The 22,044-nt window shown below is 38.9% G+C and overlaps 1 protein-coding gene and 1 non-coding gene across 2 annotated transcripts; both read right to left on the reverse strand.

Moving 5' to 3' along the window:
• Positions 1 to 336: 336 nt before the first annotated feature.
• On the reverse strand, positions 337 to 11,782 carry LOC134654756 (eukaryotic translation initiation factor 2D). The gene is made up of 12 exons (XM_063510227.1): positions 11,604 to 11,782; positions 11,268 to 11,526; positions 10,327 to 10,499; positions 9,775 to 9,922; positions 9,335 to 9,494; positions 7,832 to 7,967; positions 6,965 to 7,061; positions 5,961 to 6,166; positions 4,862 to 5,003; positions 2,709 to 2,861; positions 1,618 to 1,761; positions 337 to 641 (listed from the first exon to the last, which is right to left on the reverse strand). The coding sequence occupies exons 1-12, from the start codon at positions 11,657 to 11,659 to the stop codon at positions 543 to 545; spliced, it is 1,773 nt and encodes a 590-aa protein (XP_063366297.1). The 5' UTR covers positions 11,660 to 11,782; the 3' UTR covers positions 337 to 542.
• A 4,857-nt stretch (positions 11,783 to 16,639) lies between these two features.
• LOC134654905 (U6 spliceosomal RNA) lies at positions 16,640 to 16,743 on the reverse strand. Its single transcript, XR_010097385.1, has one exon. It is a non-coding gene; the product is annotated as a U6 spliceosomal RNA (small nuclear RNA).
• Between the last annotated feature and the right edge of the window lie 5,301 nt (positions 16,744 to 22,044).

The following is a 22,044-nucleotide window of genomic DNA, read 5'->3' on the forward strand; positions in this document are numbered from 1 at the left end:
ATATTATTTTAATTGTATTATAATTGAGAAACGGACATCAACCCACCCGAAACTTAGAATAGTGAAATTATATAAATGAAATATATAATTATTGTACATTATGTTACTAAATGCAACTATGCAGCTTACGATTATGTTTCACTTTCTTTGCTTTTTACATTTGGTGTAAATTTCTTTATAAAACAAATTGTGTAAGTATATCAATAATTCTAGAAATAGAGTGCATCTGAGGAACTTGTTGTGAATATTTACGTAAGTGATAATAAGGATACTCATCAAACGTGTTTAGTCTTAATGTCTTCCACTTGTAATAAAATCAACATGAAATATGAAATCTAAAAGTTTATAAAATCTATTTTTATACAGAATTACAGATGCCATATTTTAAATCTAAAATTAATTAGATCATATATTATTGTAAGAAACTAGGATAAGAGATTAATAAATAGATAATTTTAAGAAGTTCATATTTTTATTGATTCTTCCTTACACAGTTAGTATCACGGGTCAGTAGTGTAGTGTAGTGGCGAGTGGTGCGGAGGTTAGCTGCCCTTCTTTTTCTTGAGAGCCTTGTCGGCTCCTTCTACGAACTTCTTGGGTAGCCCATACTTCTCTATCAGCAGTCTGGCCACATAGTATTGCTGAAAGAAAAATATGATTTCAGTGGTGTGTGGGATAAGATAATCTTTAAGAAAAAGAAAAATATTTTTAGTGCTACATTACGACACCAGGTGCTATAATAAGCACATCGAACTACGTAACTACGCGAAAAATTTTAAGGGCCATAATATATGTACTGTAAAACGTTGTACGATCATACACGTGCGAATAGGTAATTCGCCACTCGTTGCGAATTTCTTATTTTTCGCACTTGCATCATAAATTAATATTAAAGAATTACTTATTGAAACTAACTAGTCAGTACGGTTGGTAGCGTAACATGACTCACTTTAACTTATGTATCTAGTTTTATATACATCTAGAGCTAGTAGGTATGATATGGCGATGTGTGTACTTAATTTGATTTGAGATCCTTACTGTAGCTGTGGAAGTTTGGTTTTCTGTGATTTGGAGCTGGGGAGGCCTCATATTATAGCAGTAGCTAGTCGTGCTATGAAGTGGTGTTTTTAAACTGGAGGTTGCCATAAACCTCTTCTATTAAAGCTTCCTCACACTAGAGAAGGGTGTGAGCGTGGCGCATTACATTATTGCACTCGCACTTCGCTCACGCTCTATTGCAGTGTAAAGGTTCCGTCACAGGCGTTTTCCGGGCGGGGCGCGCCGCTTTTACATTTAAAACGCTCACGCCCCGCCCGGAAAACGCCTGTGACGGAACCTTTAGCAAGTAGCCAGCAGTGGGCTAGGCTGGAGGTGTCAAATAACATAGGTTTCTTCTATGGTAAGTAAATTGACGAGCAGAGTCGGGTGAGGAGTTAGTGGAAGTTAAACACCTTATGTGTGCTAGTATAAGAACATTCTGAACGTTTATTCTCTAAATGCCTATTGTTTTATACACGTTAGGTTGCGCTGACACAAGCAATATGCGTTTATGTCGCAGTAAACCAAAGCGTTACTGCTAAACACTAAAAGTGGAGATTCACCACATTACAGGTGTACCTGGTCGCCCTGCAGCATGAGCTGGTGGGACTTGGAGCCGGGCGCGCGCGTCACGCCGCACGAGGCCGCCGCGCCGCGCTGGCACGCCCGGGCTAGCTCGGGGAGGGTGAACCCGAAAGCCTCCAGGTTTGATACTAGCGTCACCTGCAAATACAATGGTCATGCTAAGTTCCATCGGCGTCACAGTTCTCTGACCGGTTTTGAACCTTATTGCACTGAGACAAAGCCTAACGACTGGTCAGGTAAGTGTATTGCCGATAGTACCTACTTAATACCTTACACAGTAGATTAAGGAAGATTGTTGAGTGCTACCGTTCGCCAACAAACTGTCATACAGTTTGGCGAAAGAAGATGTGTAATGTATTGCTGTGTATTTTTTTATTGAGTAAATAAATAAATAAATAAAAAAAAAAAAGTTATAAGGTGCTATAAATCAAGCAGTGTCGTTAAGATTTATGTAGTCGAAATTGAAAAGTTCATAGCAAGGACTGAGCACTTCGCCAAAAAAATGTGTCCAAAAATGTCACACTAGGCGATTGCATCTCGTTTTGAGTAAGGGAGCAATGACGTCATTCTCATTTAGACAATATAAAATGATGTCACTGACGTCAGTACAATTTTTTCAATTTATTACGATAACAGTAATATTAACCGGTCCAGGATTTTGATCCTTTCTTGGACCGTTTTCGGATCTTTGCTCGGTGATAAGGGTCAATTTAGAATGGTAAAAAAATACAACTCCTGGTTGGTATGTATATACTGTCAGCAAAACTAAGCACTCCAGAGTGTTTAGCCAAGATGCCAATCGCTCACGCTCTATTTGCCACTGTCTCTGTTGCACTAACACGGAAGAGTGATAGAGAGGTACTAACGTATCGTTCGCCACGGAGCGAACGATTGTCGTCTGGGCTACGCACCATACAATCACGCATACAATGATTTGGCTTTTAAGTTTTGACAGACAAAGTACAATGTACAGTAAATTGTAATGGGTGCATGCAACTTACTCAAAAATATGTCCCATAACAGGTCTTAATTCGCCGACATAAGAGCTACAGGTCATCTTTTTGAGTGAGCGAGGTGGTAGGTACCTTCTTGTTCCCGCTGCGGTTGGCGACCTGCATCCGTATGGGGTCCAACTTGGCCTTGGTGAGCGTGCACGTGCCGTCCGCGAACCTCATCTCCGTGCACGGCGTGAGCTTGGCCTGCACGCCCGCCATTAACGCGTCCCATTTTATGATCTCCTGGTGTCAACACAATTTATCTATTCAGATCATTTTTATGGGAAATCGTAGTCGTTATTAAAGCCTTTGCTACACGGTCCCCGACAAGCCTTCAGACCGCGTGGCCTTGGTCCGTCCCGGACCTTGTAGACAGTTGTTTCCAACAAAATTTGACCAAAACTGACCAAGGTCAGACGGTTAGAAGGCTTGTCGGCGACCGTGTAGCGAGGGCTTAAAGCGTCATTCTATGGAACTTGCTAATTATGTAAACAAACCATCTTATTGAAACTGTCAAAAAATATGAATTTACTAATAGTAGGTAACCACAGGGTAACTTTTGTTTATATAGTTAGCAAGTTCCATATAATGTCACTTTACACAGTAACGTGTTCCAGAATAGATTGAGACCCAAGGTATATTTCTTGCTGGTTCTGTAGACAGTGTAGACCGACGTAAATAATATTAGACGCCGTTCCAAGTACAAATACCGTTTCCTCCGGAGCAATAACTCGTAAATGTAGCTAAGATTGTATCAAGAAAATTCGTGACCGTCAGCTGTCGCTCCGGTGGGTTGGATTTAGGAATAGTAGCTACCCTAAGATTGTGTTCCTTAGTAGCGTTAAATAGGGATGATGACACATGTTGAATTTTATAACAAAATCTAGTAAAACAGATAGCAAACGAGCAATTTATCACAATAATGTGGATATTAAAATAAAATATTGAAAAATTACAAAATTACAGGACCTGAAAGTTTCAAAATTTAAGTTTTTTTTAACTTCCAAAAACGATTAAAGTAAGGGTACCATTCGATTCCTTACATTTCATCCAAAAAAATATTGTATAGCAACTATATACATAAACGCAATATTTCACCGACAAAAACGCAATTTTCTTGTTTTGTCCATACTACAAGATGGGCGATGACGTCACGGCCTCTGGCCGTTTTGTATAGGGCGTTTCGCGAGTGAAGTGCGACTGTCGGACTTTGACTACAATTTCTGACTTTTGTGTTACTTTAAATAATGCAATGGGTCCCATATAGACATTTGATCCTAAAAACAAACCCGATCGATTGATACCATAAAAAAAAATTAGTCATGTAGCCTATTGTTATGATTCTGATTAGGAAAATAATGTAACATAACAAGGGTCAAGTTAATAATGAATCCTGTTTTCACTATGCTCCAGACTAATTCTTATTGTTAAAAGGTTCAAAGTGACCTCAATCTAAATTTATGGACTATGTATATTTTTGACTTGATCAAAAATTTTATAATACAAAGTCACGCCACGTCTGTCTGTCTGTATGACTTGAGTGTATATTCCTAATAAACTACTGTTGAACGGATTTTCATGCGGTTTTAACCTACCAATAGTGATTCTTGAGAAAGGTTTAGGCTTATAATCTGTAAACCCGTGCGAAGCGGGGGCGGGTCGCTAGTTAAATAGGTACCCACTCCACTATATCCAAAGTTCTAGAGATGCACCGGATATCCGGTTACTATCCGGTATCCGGCCTATCCGGCCGTTATTTTAGTATCCGGCCGGATACCGGATAGTGACCTACTATCCGGCCGGATACCGGATAGTAAAATTAACACATTTTGGGGTAAAAAATGGAATCTAAGAAACAGTCACGATCATAATGCTAACGATACAGTAGATAGAAATGAATACGTAACCAATGTCACACAATACACTTATTTGTTTTCACAAAAATACGCGCGCGCACTTGTAACTATATGTACTAGTATTATATGATCTGTGCTATAGGTAAACGAACTTACTACGTAATGACATGATAAAACTCGTTACGATCCTAGAAATGTGTCCGCGCGAACGTTCACTACGAAACAGGTCGAAACCTGCACGACGCGCACCTGCAAAACTCAAAATATAGGTACAGTTCCGCCGGCCGAATATCCGGCGGCCGGATACCGGATATTCGGCCAGTGTCCAGGCCGGATATCCGGTATCCGGCCAAACAACTATCCGTTGCATCTCTAATCCAAACCCACCTGTTCTTGCGCCTGCAGAACCTTGGCGAGCTTGGCGTCCAGTACGATGGCACCTTTTTGCTTGGGTGCGGTCAGGTCTTGCGCCTTCACGTACTCCGTCAGCGAAGCGCGCAGCTCGGCTGCTGACAGCAGGGACCCTTTTCTGAAACATTATAGTCGAAATATCAATTGGGATCCTAACTTATATCGATGTGCACTCGATCAAATGTAGGTACTAGGTATTGCAAGAAGGTTAAGTTAACAAATTTGCTTTTAGGTATTTCGTCTATTAGGTTATTTGAACTTAGTATTATTATAAACGTCTTTCAATGTTTAGATAAAATGATCATTTGGTTAAATAAAATTAGGTGAGTGGTCGCTAATGGCTTTAGTAGCTGTTTGAGCGATCTTAAATAAATAAAAAATGTAGGCGAATCGAGCGTAGGTGTTTTAATATTAGGAAAATCGATTTTAATGCCGCCAAGCGCAAAGCATCTGTACAGTTCCCGGCGATAAATAATTTGCAATATTTATCGCCGGGAATTGTAAGTATATAGGCACAGTACAAGAACAGTAGTGAATCTTCATAGAAATGTGCCGCTGCCGGCTTGAATGTGTGCGTGCGCGCCGGGCGCCGTGTACGCACGCGCTGCCACGCACACATTCGCATAATATACGGGGGAATACGGTGGCGGCAGTGTGGGCCGTACCGCGACTGTGATCGCGCGCATTCGAGTACGCTCGCATTTGCCTGCTCTTACCGGCCTTAATTTATACCTCATTTATGAATTGATAGAACATTTCATTATATTATATGAATAGAAACTTAGTGCTATTCATAATACGCAAATAATATTTAACTAAAAATAAAAGTGACAACCCTAAGCGCCAACGCAAGAGTAGGTAAAGCCTGACCAGTAATATATGATAATTGTCAAGAGGGCGCTGTTATTCTCATGTATAGGGTGACAATTCAGTGTAGTATGAAAAAATTAGTTCCAGTGAAATTCCGCAACATGGCGCACCCTCAATAGATCCTGGTTCACCTATAAATAACTTGCCGAGCGGCCTTAGATTCACTACTGTTCTTAGTGTACTGTGGTATAGGTAGTAAACTAACTTGAGCGACAGTAAGTCTGAGACGGCCGCAGTGACGGAGACCATCTCCCGCACTAGCGGCGGCGCGTACTCCACGCCATCATCATCATCGGCCGGGGGCGGGGCCAGCGCGGGCGGGGCGTGGCTGCGCACGCGCGGGTGCAGCGGGTGCAGCGCGGTCACGGCGTCCACGCCCTTCTCCAGCTCGCGGACTTGCAGGTAGCCCTCCTGAAATGTAATAAACGGTGCTAAAACTTTCTTATCATATAATTGGGTTGGGACTCGAGTTCATATACAGGGTGCTTCCTGTAATAGGAGCAATAAATTAAACTAAAGGCTGTACTCCTCAAACTGACCAACATTTGTTCAGCAACTTTTGAAAATAACTCATGTTTTGATTTTTATTACGGTTTAAAGTTTATTCTAATACGTAATGTATTGCAAATTTTGTTATGTTTAAAGCGTGACAAGCAACGTCAAACACACTGATGTCAGCGTACATTGAAGGCAATATTTATTTTGTATGAAAAATGAGGAAGTCTAAAGGATTCATAATTTTTAAAAGTTGCTGAACAAATGTTGGTCAGTTTGAGGAGTACAGCCTTTAGTTTAATTTATTGCTCCTGTTACAAGAAGCACCCTGTATAATTGATACAGTAATCTTACGATGACTTTTCGACAAGTAGATAAATACCTGCAACGAGTCAAAGTGAAAATATTACTACTAACCGTTACCAAAAAGATATATTGAATAATTGTACGATTTAGACTCACTTGTTTTAGTCACTCGCGCGATATGTTTCGGAGAGCATAGGTCTCCTTACACACACACACACACACACACGGCCGTCGTGAAAGCTGCTCGCACTGTTAGTGCTTGAGAAAGGAGACCTAGGCTCTCCGAAACATGTCGCGCGAGTGACTTAAAACGAGTGAGTCTAAACCGTAAAATTATTCAATGTTAGTATGTCTCACAACAGATTAAATTAGAAAAAGATATATATTTCAAATATGAAGTAAAATTACCTTTTGCATAGCTTCTAAGAACTTTCCCACTTTTTTATAGGAAGACTTTTTGACGTCCATCGTTCGGTCCGGAGGACAGAGGGGCAGCAAATAATTCCTGAAAAATTGATCAACAATTCAATTATAACTCAACACTGTACGACTTACAATTTGGAAGTCGTCAGCTTTACCGCATGAAAAAAATTACCCGACTGCCAGAGTAGAGCTTTATTTTTTGAGTGATTATGAGTATTTGTGTGTGAATGTTTAATTATGGTTTGGCAGAATAAAGTAGTTATGAAGTGCCATTCGATTTGTTTTAGTTTTCACAGTAATGAGTATACATTCACACACAGTTGATTTTTTAAATTTCCTAACCGTCATTTGTATACTGCTAAGGTCCTTGGTTAGTATAGTTTGTAGCTTTCTAATAGACCCCGAAGGCTAATCCTATTGTCTATTGTTCAGTAAAACCGCACGTGCTACTTACCTGCAAAAAAGGGTCCTAATTATTCTATTTGGCACCTGAGCGCGGGCTAGTCCGACGCTCAAAAAACCAGTGTAGGTGCGCTCTCCGATAACGCGCCTTTGTTAAAGTCTATTTTTTTATTCGGTAGACTGAAATGACAGTTAATAGTATGAAATGACATTTCATGTTCATACAATTAGCTGTCATTTCAGTCTACCGAATAAAAAAATAGACTTTACGCATCTCGATGACACATTTTAGACTGGTTCTGTAGCGTTCGACTCGCCGGCACTCAGTAACCGAAGTACCGATTTTTTATGCAGGTGGTTGTGGCACGTGGCACGAGCGGTTTTTCTTAACAATAGAGTATAGACAATAGGATTAGCCTTCGGGGTCTATTAGAAAGCTACAAACTATACCTGTACAGCAGGCTGGAGAGGAGGGGCAGCTGCACACTCCGGGCGTGCAGCTTGAGGAAGCGCAGCACCGCCCACTCCAGCAGCCCGTCCATGTCCTGAGGGACCCCGTCGTGCGCCTGCGCCATGGACTCGGCTGCTAGAAGACCAAAACCTCATGATTTACACTAGGTAATAGTAGTCATATTTAAAATGCAGGAGGTACGATATATACAGGGTGGATTTTCTTTTTGGGTCAGTGAGGGCAGCTACCAGATCCCGTGCTGCTACGAGAAAACGGTCTTAGAAGACCTTCCCTCGATTTCAAATTAATGAAGATTGGCTTTTACAGATTTTGAAAAAAACATACAGGATGGGAGAAAAACGTCATTTTTGACAAACTTTTTTTTTGATGCCAATCGATCCCATTCCTATTCAGGATCAAAAGCTTGTATGGAACCAAAAAAAAATTTCCGGCTAGAAAAGCCACAAATCGAGGAAAACTTTTCCCATACAATTTGTATGAAAATGAAAACTTTTATTTTTCACATGCTATTTTTGTATGCCAATCATGGTCTAATAAAACATGGTCTTCTCTTCCCAGAGTGTCACTTGCCTACGTCACAATAACATTGCCACTTTATTTCAACATAACATGTTACATGGATACATTATATCTATGGTTAATAAGTTAAAATATTTATTTATAATTTTCATTTATTTGTATTTTATCTTAAATTTTACAATAACACGTCATTTTTAATTATTCGTTAGCAGTATCTTCCGATTCACGAAAGAAATTTCAGGCGTTCGGGTAATTCTGTTTACACTACTGGCAACACAGGATAGCGCTGTCACATTTGACAATCCGCCATTTTGTCCCTGACCGTCATCCTTGTCGAACGCGTGTTAATTGTTATTTCCTTCTCGCTCAGTGTCAGCAGTCGCAGTGTTTTCCAAACTTTTCTCGTCGCGTCGTAAGCTTGGTAATTAATGTTTTGTTACGAAAATGGTTGGCTGTTCTATTCGGAACTGTAAGAGTTGGGGTGAAAAGGGCAGTATAGATTTGTTTTATTTTACTATGTTTCTACTTGAATAACTTAAAATTAATGCCGTTAAAATAATTTTCACCGTTGGTTAAAATTCTCCCACATTTTAAAGTTTGAGAACCTGTAAACAGCATGATGACGTAGGCAAGTGACAGTTAGGTCATTCGCCAATCTCGGAAGAGAGTACCAGGCGGAGTATATTATTATACCATGATGCCAATCGATTCCATTCCTATCCAATATCAATAGTTTCCTAGGGGTCAACTTTCGATAATGTACTAAAAAGCCACAAATTAATAAAAACTTTTGCATACATTTACTATGGAGAAAACGTGAAATTTTATTCACAATTTTCTATCTCGCCCATCAGTCTTACAGCAATGTCTTCATACAGTATTATGATCCTTAAATGTAACAGGACTACATCCCATACATCCCTAATCCATATACATATCGTACATAAGATTAACAAACTAACCATGCTCAGTTTCCGGTGAGTCCACGTCAGTAGTCGAGTCCTGCCGTACAGGCGCGGGCGCGGGGGCGGGGGCGGGGGCGGGGGCGGGGGCTGCGCGGGGGCAGGGGGAGGGGGCGGGCCCGCGGCCGAGCGCCGGCCACTCCTCCTGCTTGATGTGCACCTACAATACACACCAATTAATGTCACTCACTCAATAGATTATAGAAACTTCAAGAGGAAGATGATGACATATTTTCAACTCTGGCCACCCTGGCAACGTGGGTGTGACCAGAATTGATTATCCTTATTTTTTTCATTGTGATTGAATATACAATTTATAGGTATGGATATCTCTATAAAATTACCAATGATAAAAGGAGGGACATCTCAAAATGTGGACCATCTCGAATATCTCAATGCAGACACTAATATAAATCATGAGAAGTCAAACTAAACCATACCTGGTGTAACTGGTCAGCCAGTCTATCAGCAGCCTGAGGTGGTGCAGGGGCTAGTGCCGGGTCTACTCTCGGTCTCTCAAGACGACCGAACTTAGGCTCGCGGCTTAACGTGTCGCCCACCCAGTGGACCATCTCTACGCATACGCCACTGTGAAGTAAAAGAATTAGTGCTATATGGTCATATGGTGAAAGGAAACTCATGAAGACCAATACGGAATTTCTCAACCACAAGTTTTTTATTGGGTCTTTGGGCTAATAACAATAAAGGCTTCGTCACACAGGCGCGTTTTACGGGCGGGGCGTGAGCGGGGCGCGCCGCTTTTACACATAAAACGCTCACGCCCCGCCCGGAAAACGCGCCTGTATGACGGAACTTTAATAAAGCAAATTTTTTTGGGAATACTATTTTACTGTTATCTCCTGTAACAAAATATTAACCAACCTATTGCTTAATAGCTTCCCAGCTATTAAGCAATAGGTTGGTTAATATTTTGTTTGGATTTGGAAAAATAGCTGGACAATTTCACAATATTAAAGAATAATAATCCTTACCCGATTTTCATCAGCATCTCCCCGGACGCGAGCGCGGCGCGTCCTACAGCAGCGGCGGCCGCATTGTCAGTTGTCCGCAGCGCTATGGGAGTCCCACGCGCGAACATAGGAAAGCCAGTGCCGCCAGTCGGTATTACCACCCCCGGCAGGTACAATGGGGCTCCTCCTTGGATCTGAAACGTGTGTAGCTTAAATAGTAATATAAATAATATAAAAAGGCCTTTTATTCAATGAATCAAGATGACTTACTTAATATTTTCATAAGAATTGACTCATGCCTTAGAGGAGAGCCTAGCTGTAGGCCTATCAATGTCCAGTTCTCTCTGTCTTTGGCTTCTTGTCCTGATAATCAGTGATCAGCATGGACGGTGCCACACCGCGGCATTTTCAATTGTATGTAATAATATTTTTAATAGTGCTTTGCTTTAGTTGGCATGATTTGTAGGAATCTTACTTTTGCTAAACATTAGGTATTTTCTCATAATAATTAACGGCTACAATATTGTCAACACATCTAAATCGCAAAAAATGGAGGCAACAGTAAATAACAATATTCTCAAGTGTCTTGTTTTCTTGCAATATCTCTACTCTATGACATTATATCCAAATTTTCTTGAAATATCTGGTCACTGTTTAAGCTTGTTCTACAATGTTCATCAACATTAATTTAGGGTAAATTAACACTAATATCTGGGAGACCGAGCTTTGCTCGGAAACATATAAAAACTCAAAAATGCGCGTTTTCCCAGAGTTAAAACCTAGCTAGATCGATTTTTCGCCCCCGAAAACCTCCATATAGAAAATTTCATCGAAATCGTTAGAGCCGTTCCCGAGATCCCCGAAATATATATACATATAAATATATCAATATATAAATAAATATGCAAGAATTGCTCGTTTAAAGGTATAACACTATTAAAGAGCAAGCAAACTTTCCATACCTTAGCGAGCACCGGCTCGTGCACAGTGAGCGTGGGCAGCAGGCCGGGCGCGCGCCACAGCGCCGCCACCGTCGGCAACAGCGCGCCCCTCGCATCCACCAGCATCGCCACCCCGTTCACCACGTACACGTCCAACACCTCCCCGCTGTGCGCCGTCACCTTCACGCAGCTGCAACTGCTTTTCATGTGCACCAACTCTTTCGCCACCTCTTCTGTAGCCGAGGGAAACTCATTTAGTATCCGCTGCACTAGATGCTTCCTGAAAAAACACAAGTTATCATATGAAAATCGCCCGAAAATTCGTTAGGAACTTTACGCGCGAATAGGACACCTTACTTCTCTGAATTCTTAAGGCTATTGTTGGATTTGACCTTGAAGGGCTTGGCAAACATTGTGGTTTTTTGCTAATTTATATACTGCACTTTAATAATGGTCAGTTTCGGATCTTTATGGTGCCATTCTAATTAAAAATGGATTTTCAATGTTTTGTTTCAGGACAGGTGACGGCTCAATGACGGTGAGGTGACACCATGGTGACACTGACAGTGACATGATGACATCTGTCTCCAGGGGGGGGACACTAGGAATGTAGTTAACGTCAGTAAAGATGCAGGCGATTTCTATATTTTGCTCCCGACAACATACTATTGCGTAAAGTTGACTTCCGATTACACAAACTACGTCACCAGATGTCACTATAAAATTCATATAATTTTGGTGGCATTAATGACAGCGTTTTACACAAAAATAAAACGCTAATTAAATAACTTACCATATTCGGAACCTAAAGTAATATATTGAGAGTGGCAACACTGTAGTTAGTCGTATTGTCCTTTTCTAGCATATACGTCCATCTCTCTCCCACACCCCCACCACTTCAGGCAGTTGCGTTTGACAATTTTGACACTTAGAAATAAACGCAAATTACCTCATTGTCTCAAAATTATACATATTTACACCAGGCAGGATTAAAACTTTAGGTTCCGAATATGGTAAGTTATTTAATTAGCGTTTTATTTTTGTGTAAAACGCTGTCATTAAACAACTGTACCGATATTCGGAACCTAAAGTAATATATTGAGACGTGTTTGTTATCGCCTGGTGGTGGGAAGACGCCAAGCCAATGTGATTATACATGTACTTACATATTATGTATATGTAATATTATTATATTAGGAGTGTTTAATTAATTAATTAATTATGTAGTACACCCTTTATTTTAATACATGTGAGGAGAGAGGTATTTAGTAAAGTATACAATTTTATATACCATTATATTATGATACTAACTTTCCATTTTATATACGTATTTGTAGGTACTTATAAATTTTCAACGAAAATAAGTGAGTCACCACAAGGGTGCTATAGTACTTAATTATATGTATGTGAGACTATGTAAAAGAAGATAAGTCAGTCTACTCTTCAGGGAGCATACAACATCTGTGATATGGAGTGATGTAATTAAAATATGAAAAGATAAAAATCATAAAGTACTCGAGTAGTTTTTATTTATAACTCCCAATTATTGACAAATTTGATAATAATTATCTAGTAAGGTAAGCAGTTGCAGGATATAACAAGGACAAGACCTTTCTTATTTCCAGAATCCCTCAGGATTAAGTAGACGAATATTTTAAATATTCGTTATATCACTATCACTACCCACAAAGTTAATATTGGGTAGGTACTTAATAAAATGTCATAGGGAATACTTTTAATGATTTTACTGAATTCTTTTAATGACTGTGAGCCAGTGTGAGCTATTTATTTGGTTATAGCTATAAAATGCATTTAATCGTTTGTACGCTTTACTAACGCGAAGGCGAGCTAATGGACCTAAACAAACCTTACTTAAAATTGTGAAGGTTACTTTGAGAGCTTAAGCCATATCATAATACTCATGTGGGCACTAGTTACGACGCTTTTTGGTGCTCTTGGCGTTCAAATGGTAAATGTAGAATTGCCACAGAGCTTTATCAATGATATTTGTATAGGTGCAGCTCATTCTGCTTATATTCATGTTTAGCTATCATCAAGTGACCTTAATTGTACTCATTATTGTCTATATATGCAGTATGAGTAGTTTACCTTATCTGGTGCCTACTAGTAGACATAAACTTGATTGTTTCTGAACGCTAAAGTGGCTTAATTTATGTAAACCATTCATAGACATAGCTTAATTCTGAATATTCAGTCTTCTCTTTCCAGATTAAGAATAAGGTACTTAATTCGAAACCTTAGCTCATCGCATATTTGTTTTTAACCAAAATGAAAATTTGTGTTTATTTTGTGATTTTACATTATTTGCAATAACTGTGCGGAACCATGGGGTCCCCGACCTTTTGCCGGGCACCCGTGGGCCCAAAGCCAACAGCGCAGATGCCGTTTAAGAGGAACCTATTTTATCCAATGCTAGGGTCAACACTTTGTCGAATATATTTGATATTTATGTATATTTATCCTCCTTATGACCTAAGGGTAGGTAATTGTAACTTTTTGATATCAAATATACGCAGAATAGTCAATTATTTTGTATTCTGAAGTGCATATAATATTACTGGATTTGGGCCAGTGTGCTTTTGTATACTATATCTCTGGCCTACTATATAGGCTAGTCTATTAACATCCCGCCTCCTGGAAGGCAGTATACAGACTTCTTAGATATATTCACGGTAGTGCTAAGAGTGTGGACCTGGTTTTCCGACACTTGACTGCATGAGATTATTTTTTTCAGGTCTCGAGCAAGAAGGGTGCCTAGATAGGTTGAGGTCCTCAACTTGTGGATTTGGTAGGAGCAAGACACAGACGGGGTGTAATTAGTTAATCCACCATGTTTCAAGAGATTCATGTGCATTCATGCCTTCAGGTTACACTGTAGAGACAGACTAACACTTTGGCAGAGTTTTGCTAACATATAATAAATGATTGCATTTGTTTGGGTGTACAATTACATGTTCCACACCAAAAACATAATTATTTATATATTTCAATCTATTTTTGAAAGGTTTGCGTTTCAAAATAGCTTCGCCTTTTCGCAAGGCGTGCTCCTGTTCCCCTATTTTATTGTGCAAAGCGAACAGTATCACAATGCTATAATTTTGTATAAATTGAGAACTAGAGGGTCATGCCCTAGACGTGACCGCCCAGAAACTGTGCTAGAACTGTTCGTGCAAACCATTCAGTCACTATTTTTAAAAACCTTTTGTAGTGGGTACATTCCACGGTCTTAAATTTATTAAACGTGTAGTATCAAACTATGACAAGTCATGATAAGTGAAATAAGTGATAACAGTATCTGGTCCGTGCATAGAAGCACTTGCCCTTGAGGTTAGGGCATGGGTAGTTTATTATAAACTTAATCCGTGCATAGGAGCACTTACGATACAGGTGGTTTAAAACTTCCAGGGTCACAATACAGACACAAGGGTGTAAAATACATAATTCATAAACGCCCGTTAGGCCAGTTTTGTATATTTTATTTCAAACATGCTTGTGCAGCACCGCCAGCACATGATAATTTTCCTAATATACCATGGCAGTCAGGGATATAATAATTATGTAAAAAGGTAGGTAACCTTGGTCATGTCGTGTACATAGGTAGGTACTCGTAAACATGTTAACTGAAAGACAAGTGCTCTCCAGCCAAATGTAATTTATGCAACTGTGAGCTGCTCTTACATTGGGATCATATGTATTTATTTCTAGTCTGTCATATTGTAGCAGGCCTAGACTTCAAAGGTTTATAGATGTTTATAGGGCCGTTAAACGGACCCTTTGTACACCTTGAGCAGGCTGTTTGTTTCACACCATGGGTAATATATATTGTAAACATAGCTTATTTCAGAATGGAATCGTAAGCTCTGTCGTGTCGTGAGCTTACCGAGCCTGATTTAATTAGAGTCCACAGATTGTATGGACCTTGGAGGATTGACCACTCCTTATTCTAATTATCAATATTCTGCCTGGGCTTATAGTCGAAATTAGGTGACTAAATCTCTTAGTATTATCTATGCCACCCAAGTTATGAGGCTTAGCGTCTCCAGACCACAATTTTATATTAGGGTGCAAAGATTTTTTCATCTTTAAAATAAAAATGAGTCGAGATAGGCCTGGAATCTTAGGTTTTTATTTTACCTATTATAATTTTAGAAATGTTATGTAAATGGAAAGCAGTTTTCACTTTTACCACAGTTAATTAGCCCATTTTCGGGTTTAGCCAATAGGGTGTTCGGGACCCTTGAAATAGATTGGTAAACAAAAATGAAAACTCTAATAACGAAGCCTTGCCTATTTCGACTGATTTTTAGCCAAAACATTATTTTAAACCATTTTTACTTTCTCTAAAAAGAGATATTTACAACTTAATCTTTGTAATATTTTTGTGATTGTGGTCTACTCGCACGCCTGTGTTATGACCATATCATTTATATTTCTGTGAATATGTCTGACGTGCCTTGCGCAGGCTTACATAGGTTATAATATCATCATCAATAACTTGACGTCAGTTTGTGAACGAACCAAAGATTCTTTTGGCACACCTTACGCAGGTGTAAACATGGCAGCCTTGCGCAGGTTTAGATAGGTAGGTACATAATATATTGGTTTCATCACAAATAACTTGACGTTAGTTTGTGAACGAATCAAAGATTTTTTTTTTTTTTTTTTTTTTTGGCACACCTTACGCAGGTGTAAACATGGCAGCCTTGCGCAGGTTTAGATAGGTACATAATATATTGGTTTCATCACAAATAACTTGACGTTAGTTTGTGAACGAATAAAAGATTCTCTTAGGCGCACCTTAGCAGGTGGAACCATAACAAACGTAAGTTTAAGAATAAGTATCATTCAAATCAAATACCCTGAGTTTATGGGTAATATTCCCTAAGTTGCGGGTTCCTTGCTCGACAAGGTGAAAGGCTTTACGCAGGCTTTAACAGGCACTTTTAGAAAGTGTCATTCACGGTGATGTACAGATTTGCCAAAACTAAACTTTAACTCTACAGTTAACTAATATAATTTGACAATATGAACCAAACCATGCGTCTTCGTCAATGAATCAATCTAAAGATTCCCGTATCGTTAATGCCCTTCCATGTCACAGGTTTCCGATTTTATTTGAAACGTTTAATTTAAGTGTACTATTTATGTAGGTAGGTAAGTAGGCTTAAGAATTGACCCTCTTGTATGTAGTTACGTATAGAATTAATAATCAAGTTATTCAAATTCAAAATAACACAAGCACATATAGCACCTACATGCAAGAGTTCTTTTCCTTAACCTTTAAAGCTGTAAGTACCTGCTAAGTTATATATTTAAGTAGGTACCTACCTACATAAATCAAAGATCTAGTTGGAGAGATATAAGTTGATAGATACAGAGTGAAATACTTCACGAATTCGCATGTCATTCTTGCGCAGAGCCATGCTAATCTCTCTCTATGTCTAGTCAGATTTAAGTTTATGTACTGCCGAAGTACTCACTTTCCACAAAAATAAATGCAATGTTTGCGATGTAGGTTTGTTCGTTACCTTGTGTCCCTTAGAGCGGAAATATCGTCGACTCCTATTCGGGTACACGTTATTTATCAGCAAGTTTATTACCAAAAAATTAATTTTGCAATATTATATTAACCCGGAACGGGATAAAAAGATAAATTGCTGATAGATACTTGGACAGATAAAAACCCTACACGTCTATAAGCTTCTACCTTAATACGTAGGTTCTACGTAACACGTATTAACTATCCGATCCATTCGTATTCGAAAACACAAATCACTTGAAAGGGTATACCTCCACACATCACCATTTAAGTATTATATAATTTCAACCGTTATTATACACACACAAAGATTTAAACTAACAAGACTCGGAAGAGACTTAATAAAATTAAATTATAATGGTGACACGTGCACGCTTTACCAGCTCGATGTGTTTTCTACCATGTGATTTTAGTATTTTCATTGGCATAGCCACGGTGCGCGCAGGCAGCCTTTGAAAACACTTGCACATCACTATTCCGGATCATTTTTATTTGCTAGATAGTTTAACGGACAACTAAATTTAAATATTTATTTCGAACGGCAAAAGCCGTTAGAAACTGTTTTTCAATATAGTCAGCTAAACTGGGGTACAAATTCAAAAACTCACCAGCAGTTTAGCTTCACGACCTTCCAGATGGAAAAACAGCAAGCCAATGAGGTAATTTGCGTTTATTTCTAAGTGTCAAAATTGTCAAACGCAACTGCCTGAAGTGGTGGGGGTGTGGGAGAGAGATGGACGTATATGCTAGAAAAGGACAATACGACTAACTACAGTGTTGCCACTCTCAATATATTACTTTAGGTTCCGAATATCGGTACAGTTGTTTAATATTAAAATTAAAATAAGTACGAATTAATATTTTTAATTATTATAATTTTCAATTAATTTTGCGAAAAAATAAGAGTTTTGTTAAAATGTGATTTAATTATGCTGTTTGTTTATGCTGGCAACACTTGCATAACCGCCAAGACCATAGAGGTACAATCATAATTATATAGATGAAATTGGCGAGGAGCCAGTTGACCGAACGAGATGCACTTATAGAACTTTTAGTATGGAGTAGCAGAGAAAGCGCTTTTGAAATAACCCGACCAAATTACGTAGGTTATGTTTGGTAGGTTGTCAGGAACGTCAAAAAGTGTTTTTAATTTGGTCGCATCACGTATGTTCTGTCCCTCACGGGCGCACGCGTATAGCTCATCTAAGTATATAATACTAGGTATATGGCCAAGACATGCAATTTTTTAGCTGTCACTGGAAGAGCGTAAATTAAAAATATTTTAGTGATGGTTGAGCCATTTTCTTCGTTATGGTTTGGTTATGGTGCTGGAGGAAATTAGATTATAGCCCGAATGAAAACACATGCCTGCCCTGCCCTGCCATGCCCTGTTGTGAAAACCTCCAGAAAGTCCGTTGAGTTCTGTGTTATTTTGTGCAATATGGACGCTATTTTAGAGTAAATTTATTTCGTGGTAGGTATCTAATAAGTACCTACTTTTGATAAGGCACGCCACTATCGATAAATCTGCTACAATGCCTAGACTATGTGCTTGTATTGTGCGTAGTAAATTAATCATATTTTCTTAATCATGTATTTTCTTGTGTGTGAATGCTTTTTCACCACACTCGCTTTCTTTTCTATTGTTTACCTAAAATTGTACTTTCCTAGCGATAATGTGATGTAAAACATGTATGCAATAAACATATTGAATTTAATATTCTGTTTTTTTCTTTATTCCATTATTGATAACATTAACCTTTTCCACATAATGTTAGGTCTACTTGGGCGGTTTACAAGTACATTTGTTGTTTGATTTCTTGTAAATAATTAAAGGTTTTTGTTACAAGAAACCAAACAAAAAATGGACTTGTAAACCGCCCGAGTAGACCTAATATTATGTAGAACGAAAGTACACGTATGGATGCATATGTAGTTGTGCACGCACACAAACATACTTAGTATCGGCGGAGAATCAGAGATGGCTCTTTCAAATGAGTTTCCATAAAATGCTTCAAGAGGGCTCTCTTTACCTATATACTTACTTTACTCTTTGTCTGTCTCGCTCAATGCAGCCAACATACATAAAAAAAGATATTTGAGTATGCTTTTTACTCGCCTTCGAATAAAAGTAAAATATATTGGATTTAATGAAAACTATAGTCTGTCCAGCCATTTCCATCAGAAGAAAAAAAGCGGCAAATTTAAAAAAATGTAGGCGCGAAGGGTTATCTTTCCGTAGAAAAAATTGTATTTCGCGACTTTTCTACTGACAAGGTTGTTTGCTAGTCTTATGGGTGCCTAAAGCACTGAATTCACTACGTGCTAGAGTGAGATAGGTAGTAATTGTAATACAAATTTCTCAGTTTAGATACCGTGATTATTACAGTGGACGTGAATACTGGCATTGAAAAATTTTACAATTCCGAAGCGTCCGTTTATATATTTAAATGACTTAGCACAATATTGGTTTAATTATGTACAAAATAAAATGTTAATACTTTATTGCCAAACATACATATATAATAGGCAAGCTAGCATGACCTTGACAAGAAAATTACTTACTGGTCCACACAGCAATTTCTCCCTGAATAAATCGATCATCAAAAAATATATATAATATACTTGGTCAACCAGATCTTGACATTAGAAAAAGGCGGCAAATTTGAAAAATGTAGGCGCGAAGGTATATCGTCCCATAGAAAATTTGAATTTCGCGCCTTTTTTTACTGACAAGATTTGGTTGACCAGCTATACCTAAATAAAAGTTTTACCGATATGCTTCCTATAGCTAATCTTTATCTATTCATCTCATATCACTGTTTTTTTATGATATAGGAGGCAAACGAGCGAGCGAGCGATTTCCGCCGCCCATGGACACCCGCAACACCACAGGTTGTAAGTGCGTTGCCGGCATTTAACATGGGATTATTTGTTATATGTCTAAAACAAAGCCTCTGAAACGATCTGTAATCGTTTTAACGATTAATAAATAAAAGGTAAAAGTTATTGTAAGTCAGTAAGCATCATCATAGTGAAAGAGCGGAATCTTCGCTGAAACACGCAGTTTAGCTATTCCAAGATATAGAGCACTCAACAGCGCTGTAACCTGCGGCTGACTCGCTCATGTACCTACACCCGGTATTCGCCGTTGACCTACCTTTCGTGCAAGCAGTTATCAAGCGAAGCCCATGCATGTCAAGTTGTGATGTCGCGGTGCAGTAATCAGGCCACGCGTGGCAGGCGGTGCAAGGCGCGGTGCCTTGCCTCGTACACGTGGCCTACATTTAGAATCCCGGGTTAGCCTGCCTAGTTCAGGTCCTTACAGAAAGGTTACGAGATTGCCATCTTTACTGTAATTTAAGTCTGTGACTGTAATGATACTTCTTTATCCAGTAGGCAACTCTTTGCTATTAGGAGTGAAAAGGCGTCAATGCGTCTTTAACGATTATTAAAAAAAGTATCTTCTGGGTGACAAGGAGGGCAGAAGTACGGGGCCCTGCTCTTGCAGGGCTTGGTACGACTGAGCCTTTTTTTAGTTAGCAAATTTAATAAGAAAATTATATTATGTAAAGATGTATTACCTGGAACATCGCAATATGGTTAAGGCCGCCGCTGTCGATATCGACGGTTTAAAGGTTTTAGGAGAAAAAAACAAACTTAGGTACTTTAGTAATTTGTCCATCACCTCACACCTCCTCAAACCAATAGCGAAGGCTCATGAAATACCTAATAAGTTATTGAGCGTTTATGATGTATAAAGTGGCCCCCTAAACTTTTTTTTTCAAATTTGGGATTTTTTAAGTAATTTCTATTTAGAATCGCGAGCTCTTTTGATCCTGCTATAAAAGCCTTGGGACACTTTTTTTCTCCTTTTAGGAAAGAAAGAGCTCGTGATTCTGAGTAGAAATAACATAGAAATCCACAAATAAAAAAAAAAGCGTGCTACATAGATTTATCCACACTTCCACAGTCACAATCGCTTTGTTTAGTGAATTTGCTAAAAAGACCCATCGAAACTGTGTTACATGCGTTCACTGTGTGTTACCTAGTCTGTGTCGAGTCTCACGTCACGATTGTATTGCCAAACTAAATATTTTATGCGTTCAATAAACGTTCAACCATACTTCCCAGAATCCCATTTCAATCGATATTAGGTACTTACAGGAAAATAACACAATCTATTCCATTAATACTTCAGACTTCAGTCCCCTGTGGGTACAAAGTGGCAGCGAACAATTTCCGTGCCACTAAATGATGCAGAAGTGCAGACGAACTTTACTGACAGAGTTCCTAAACAGGCTCAGTTCGAGCCGCTACCTGTTGTAGGTAGGTACATTGTTTCCGACTCCTCTATGAAACAAACTAGAAGCTAACAGTTGATAGTGAATGGAATAATGCGGTAGTACTAAGTTTATAATTAAGTCAGCTTCGTGTGAAGGCGAAAAGTTTCCTGAATGGATTAAATTGCCTAATTAAATATAAAATGTTCCTAGGTGTAACTTGTTCTAGGTACAATTCGACAACAACACACACGTACTTAGCTGGACTTTAACATTTGCGACGTTCAAGAGCTCGATTCCCACTAACATTTTATCAACTCATTCTTCATTAATGCTATTGAAGAAAAAGTGACTACGCCAAGGTAGCTCCCGCTTGCCTTCGGATTTACTGTATATCGTCACGCCTCCTCTTATATTTTAAGCACGCTCGGACTTATTGTTGACATTATTCAATAACAATGACAAGGTCGTATACATGGCAAACCTTCGCTGCCCTTTACTTCGGCATTGATCGGAACCTAGTCAACCGATCACATCATTAATTCGTATAAAATGCAGTAAGATGCATGCTAATTAGTCATATCTAGTAAACACGGGCCCACGCGTGCGCCGCCCGCGCGGCAGGAACGCCGCATTCCATCAATCATGTCTGCGAAGGGTTTCTAATGGTTAAAATAGACATTCTTCATACTTAGTACTTACTTGTATTGAAGGTTTTCAGGCTGAATTTCAAACTTCCGACGTGGTAAACTTCGAAAGATAATAGCTGTGTGGGACGGGACGGTCTTGATTAGGCAAAAAAGATCTGAAATAATTTTATGAGAGCAGAGCTCTATTGAGCATTTATTTTGAAAGGTCGCTATTGGCAAATATATATATGTACTTAACTCCCTAACTCCGTAGTCTCCGTACACTCTATTCTCTTTGCTATTGGGATCGTGAGGGAAAGCTTCTT

The sequence above is a fragment of the Cydia amplana genome, chromosome 15, assembly GCF_948474715.1.
Source record: "Cydia amplana chromosome 15, ilCydAmpl1.1, whole genome shotgun sequence".
NCBI lineage: Eukaryota > Metazoa > Arthropoda > Insecta > Lepidoptera > Tortricidae > Cydia > Cydia amplana.

Coding starts and splice junctions, on each gene's coding strand:
- LOC134654756 (XM_063510227.1), bottom strand. CDS start 11,659: ATGTTTGCCAAGCCCTTCAAGGTCAAATCCAACAATAGCCTTAAGAAT. Junction 11,527..11,603: donor AGCCTTAAGAATTCAGAGAA/GTAAGGTGTCCT, acceptor GTGTTTTTTCAG/GAAGCATCTAGTGCAGCGGA. Junction 2,862..4,861: donor TTCTGCAGGCGCAAGAACAG/GTGGGTTTGGAT, acceptor TGTTGACACCAG/GAGATCATAAAATGGGACGC.